The sequence below is a fragment of the Echiichthys vipera genome (genome assembly GCF_963691815.1).
Source record: "Echiichthys vipera genome assembly, chromosome: 22".
Classification (NCBI taxonomy): Eukaryota; Metazoa; Chordata; class Actinopteri; order Perciformes; family Trachinidae; genus Echiichthys; species Echiichthys vipera.
Genome location: NC_139847.1, coordinates 11,328,766 through 11,334,765, shown reverse-complemented (window position 1 = coordinate 11,334,765; position 6,000 = coordinate 11,328,766). Strand labels below are relative to the sequence as shown.

At 38.6% G+C, this 6,000-nt stretch overlaps 1 protein-coding gene across 1 annotated transcript in view; it reads left to right on the top strand.

Annotated features, from left to right (window-relative positions):
- Positions 1 to 4,061: 4,061 nt before the first annotated feature.
- The window catches only part of LOC310964107 (phospholipid-transporting ATPase ABCA1), a gene marked incomplete at both ends in the record, with an annotated part of 149,223 nt that continues 147,284 nt past the window's right edge, over positions 4,062 to 6,000 (top strand). The window contains one exon of the mRNA XM_083937104.1: positions 4,062 to 4,127. Within this exon, the coding sequence (XP_083793230.1) occupies positions 4,062 to 4,127 (66 nt within the window). The remainder of the gene's footprint in view (positions 4,128 to 6,000) is intronic.

The window sequence follows — 6,000 nt, the reverse complement described above, 5'->3', positions numbered from 1 at the left end:
TGTCGTCATCAACCAACTTAAAGTGGCTCCATACTGCGCTCCGTTTTGCCCTCTTCATCCTGTCAGTCTATCATCGTCTGTTGTCAGAGTCTGCATAGGGGAGAGGTCAGAGCCCCTGCCCATGCCCGGTCTGCGTACGGCCCTGCACCACACATTGCTACCTGGTCTGTGAGAAACAACGCAATTAATAGTCATATTGTAAGGAGACTGTTGGGCTGCTCTTTCTACCAGCGATCCACATGGCTACTTAATATTCAGAATCACGGAGTGACCATGATCATGGTGTCTGCAGGCAGCATAAACTAAAGGGGATTTACCTACCTAGTGTGTATATGATGTACCTGGACTGTCAAAATGTCTTCATTTTCTGACAGGAGCTGATGTTGTCTATGTAGACAAAATAAGCAAAGAGTTCACAGATCACACACATACACACACACACACACACACACACACACACACACACACACACACACACACACACACACACACACACACACACACACACACACACACACACACACACACACACACACACACGTGACAGCTAATGTAATAGCCCATGAGTGCAATTTAACCTTAATGCCACTAGTGTTTTTGACAAGCGAATAACGTCGGTTGTGAAGTGAGCTGCAACCATTCATTCAGCACAGTAATTTCTGGCATTCAAAATAGCCTAATTAAGCTTTAAATATTATCTCCTATGTACGATATATTAATTCCTACATATAAGATAAAGTTTGATTTTTGCCAACAATACCCGAAAAAATGAAATTGTTTTCAGCTTGCCTTTCAGGGCTTCTGTAGAAAACACATTTCTAGTGACAAAATATGCTCGGATACAAGTCACTTTAGTCACTGTCAGACATTTCTAGAGGAGAGAAACAGAAGAAAAACACGTTTTTGAGTGAAGTAGGATTTTAAGTAATGCATGTTTTCACTCAGAAATACAGGTATCAGTTTTAAGCATTGTTTGCACACTGTTATAATTCAGAATTGCTCAGTCCTATTCATGCCTCTTTAGAACATTCAATCACTTCAGATTATTGAAGTACAATGAACTAAAGCAGCACAATCAGGGGTCATGCTGGTGATTAAATTGTACAGCAATTACATCACCAGCATGATCATGCTGTTATGAGAAAAAAATATCAGCAAAAAACAAGCACTAACAAAACAATAACCTGAACATAACTTCCAAAGAGGGAAGTGATAAGGTTCATTATAATGTATTACCTGTAATTACAACAAATAATATAAGCATCTCCTGGAACCTACTTTCTTTCAGTGTACAATTTGACTTTGTGTTGAGACAAGTTGTGGTGAGGTTGTAGAGCACCATATGATAGAGGTAGAGTTAGAAACTGGAAAAAAGACATATTGAATATAAGAGCACAGGGACCATTATACCCTTCAGAGGGCTATTGCGGCCCCCTTGTAACGGATGTCACAGACATTCTCTGCAGTCCTCTGCTCTCATGCTGTTTGACAAATATCTGTGTACTCTTTCGATCATCCTAGGGGCTGAAATAATGCACTTTGCTGTCCCTAGTCTCCAAATGTGAAGCATGCATCAGTACTTGTATCCTCTCAATACTTTGCTTTCCTTTTTTGTAGCACTACCTTTCTCCCTTATTTTCTCCTTTCTTGGGGCTTACTTTGGAACTAATGATACTGTGAAAAGCTGATGTTGGTGCCTGATGGCCACACTATTGTGAAAAACAAGTCCAAAAAGTGGCGAAAATAACTTATTTCAATTATTCTCTATGCTCCTGGTTGTAGATTAAAATGATGATCTGGAAAAAACTCTTCACAGTGTATGGTTTTTGTTCTCTGGAGAACTGTGTTCATTGTATTTTGTAACACTGTGGCTGCAATGCAAATCACAATCATACCCTCTCTTGTTACTTGTTATCTGTTCTTTAGATGTGGAATTGAAAAAGAGTCCTTGAGCTGGGCTTTTCCACAACACTCGCCCACACAAATACAGACACACGCACCATTTTTTTACAGCCACATCTCTTTTCTCAGATACTAACACAACTAATGCTCACACATTTTTGATGTATGGGTTGAGTATATTCTTAGAGATGTTGTTTACCCTTCATGCTTGACGTGATTTCAGAGTGGAGGTGGTACCAAGCTGTCCTCTTGCACATTACATGTTTCAAAAGACAAGGCTTGAAAGCTGTGCAAGCCAATGCAGCACATACTCAATTATACAAGCATTTGATGGAGTTGAGTGTTCATGCGTATAGTATACTCGGCCTCCTTTTAAAAACCCAGGCCATTTTACCCTTGTATAATTCTGTAGGCATCAACTTCTTCCATATATATTTAAAGTAAGCCATGAGGTGAAGGCTAGAGAAAAAAGTGAAAAAGCTACTGTGGAGGAGGTAGTGTGGATGTGCAAATGTCAAAAATTTTGAATTTGATAGCTTAGTGGTAGTGCAAATATGCATATCAGATTTAAAATAAATAAATAAATAATAATTCAATAAAGTTCATCCTTAACCAGTTACATTTTACCAGTATTCTGTAGTACATAAGTAATACACCCATTAGATCGCTTATTTGGCCATTTGGAAGTAAAGGGAGCCACAACTTTCCCATGACAGTAAATAAAACATCCATGAAGTAGCAGTAAATAATGTAAACACGCAGAGGGAGGATGGAACCTTTACAGAAAGAGGAAATGGAGCGTAAAAAGGTGGCACATAAGTCAGGACTACCCTTCGGCTAAAAAGCCCATCCTCACCTGACCCACCTTGTACTGTAATCTTAAAAGTATCCATAGAGCATCAGTTGAAGTACTCGGCAACATGTTTTAAACACAGCTAGGCAACACAGTAATTTAATATTAACAATTATAAATATTTTCTTTGAAAGTTTTTGAGCTTTTAAGAGCCCTCCTTGTATTTGTAATTTGTACTCAAACTTGTACTTGAACATGTGCTTTCTAATCTTTGTTTACTCCACATCAAGCAATGTTAGCAAGTTAGTGCAGGCTATATATCGATTGTTACTTTACCACTCCTACTATGTACTGTGCATACCTGTAAGACGTAAACACATATCTCTGGTAAACACAAGATTTAAAGTGGTGCCTCACAATTCTTTTTGGAGAAACTTACGACTCGATTAGTCTGCAAAAATCGTGTTACATAGAGCAAATCATTTGGTTTCTGGTTATATACTTTGACTTAACAAGAAATTATCACATTATTTTATGAATGTTCTTAACTATGGGGGGGGGCTTAATTTATAAAGAGAATACTTTACTAGAACACATTGTTTATGGCAACTGTAAATTGATAAAACGCTCAATTGTATAATTAGACTTTAAAACAACTTTCATTCCTGTAGTAAAGAGTGGGACCTCCCGGCAGGCCAATGAATGAACTGTAGTCAAAGCAGAGCCTGTCAGTTGCGGAGATTTTAATAAAGGTCATACTTGATGTAGCAGTGTAAAAATGCCACGGCAGATCTATTTGTTTATTATCTGTGTAATCTGTTCAGTGGCTAGTAAAACCTGCAATAAATATTTTTACAGTCCACATGAAAAGTGAGGCGGTTGACCATGAAGTTTATGTATTTTATTTTGCCTTGGTCACCAAAATAACAGGGATTAAGTCACAGAGAATTTGTAACACAATGGTGGTTAATGACACAAAGAGCACTGTTTGCTTTGCCTTTTCCACTTGTAAGAGGAAAAGAAAAGAGATTTTGGTTTTGACTTAGTAGTTTTATATGCAGTTCAAGTAAAACAACCACATGGTCTTTAATAAAGATTCTAACATTGTAGATCCAAACTGTACAACCTTCATGTGAGACATTGCCCTGTCCTGAGATTTGCTGAGTGTAGGTGATAATAATTCTTAGAACAGGTGCTGCACCATAAGCCCCAAGGCCTGGGGAAGTGAATGATTAGTGGCACTCCCCCAAGATGCATTGCTCCTCTGTATTAAAACCAAACTCTGCCTTTTATTCCCTCCAGGGTTTATTAAGTGGGCCAGTTGCCATAGCGACGCTTTGGCAGGATATTGCCAGGATAAGCCGTAATGGGTCTCCTGACGCAGTTTTCTCTGCTCCTGTGGAAGAACTTCACTCTCCGGAAGAGACAAAAGGTACACTTCTGTTCACAAACTCCCTTTGCAAATCAACGTATATCTGCTAAAAATTGGTAAGCAATGGAGGGAAAGTGTTATCAAGGGCAACTAAGTTATTCATGAGATGAGAAGTTAATAGGAGGGATATACTACAAAAATTGTCTCCTATAGAAATAAGTGCTTTAACTCTCCCACTAGAGAACAAGAACAATCTTACCTTAATGTCGACCAATTCGAAGTGTCACCTTCGATTTTTGGAGATCTGTCTCTTGTGCTCGTGTTAGTTCTCACAAAGCCATTCTTTGGCCGAATAGAATGGGATAGGGAGTGACAAATGTAAAATGTTTTGTTGGAAGGGCATGTACTCTTTCTGACTCTTCTCTATAATCTCTGTCACAGCCTGCCCCCACTGTGTGAATGTTATCCCAAAAAAAAAGTACCATTGCAGTTCAACAAATTAGGGATGCATCGATTTATTGGCCAAACATTGGTATCGACCAATATTTGCAGAACTTGATTCATTGATTGCAGTGGCTTATGCTTTATTATTTATTTGCTGTGTTGCATCAATTTTAAGCCAGTTAAATGCTGTGTTAAACATTTAAAAATATTTTAAAGTAGTTTTAAAACAACCTTTTTCATGTGAAAGAAAGATTAATTAGAGGTTGTTTGTTTTTTGTTCCCTGGCACAAAGGGGGGGGGGGGGGGGGGGATGAATAACAAAATAAACAACAAAAAACAAAGGTATTGGCTATCGGCCAAATTGTTATTTTAAACGTTGTCTCTTTACCCTGGCTAGTTCCCTTAGCCCGGGTCATTACTTCCTCATTCTCGTAGCAGAAACTGTCCTATGTACATGATCCGGTAATATATAGTGGACTTTATTGCCTCTGATGTCCCACACTGTCCAAGAGGTCACATGCTGTGGGAAGATAACAGTTACACCAGTGTTGTAACTGCATTTCAAGGGTCAGAACAAGATGTCATGGTATCTAGTTAGCCTTATGAGTCATTTTGAGCCAGATACTGTATATCTGTTACAAAGAGCTGCAGTGTTTTCTTTGATTTATACCCTTGCAGTGATGACAGGAGCTCCATCCACCCACTTGTTTTGTTAGAGGTTCGAGCACAGCGGTGTGCCTGTTGCCAGAGTAGAACAAAAGACATCTTCCCCCCCAAAAAATCTGCTTTCATCAAAGTTCATACTTGGAATAACTCAAGTAATTTACAATTGTATAACTTTGTATCTAGACAACATTCCCCTTGTTAATTTCATCATCAGCAGAAAGAACAGGATGTCATTTTTGTATCAGGGAGAAATGTGATACTTTTCCCTTAAAATATTTAAGTATTTGGCCAATGTCAACATGAAATATTGGTATTAGACAAAACCAGTGGGAGTTAGCAAGGACAATGGTGCTTCTGGAGGGCTTGTGGAGGTTAATGACCAATTATATGAATGCCTCACCAAGCATTTTAAGATTTTATAACAGGCATGAAACTGATTTTATGGTCCAGTATTTCACATAATTTCATAGGGGGAGATTATCTATTCACAAAGACACTGGTGTCCAATGGCAAATGCCTGGGGAGCCAGACATTGAGAAAGTCCCCATGATCTCTGTGTTCCCTCTCCATGCCTTTTCTCTGGAATACATTATGATAATTCACCCTCTCAGCAGAACTACATCCTCTCTGACACACAGACTGCTGGGAATTAAAGGACAGAATTTGAAATTCTATCTAGTTTCTTTAAAATATATGCAATGTGATGTTCTGCAGTTTTCTCATGGCAACATTATTAAACTGATTACATAAGCCTATATACCAAACTGAACTACATATAATGTGTTCAACCCCACCCCTCATTCCTGTTACACTGCAGAAACTT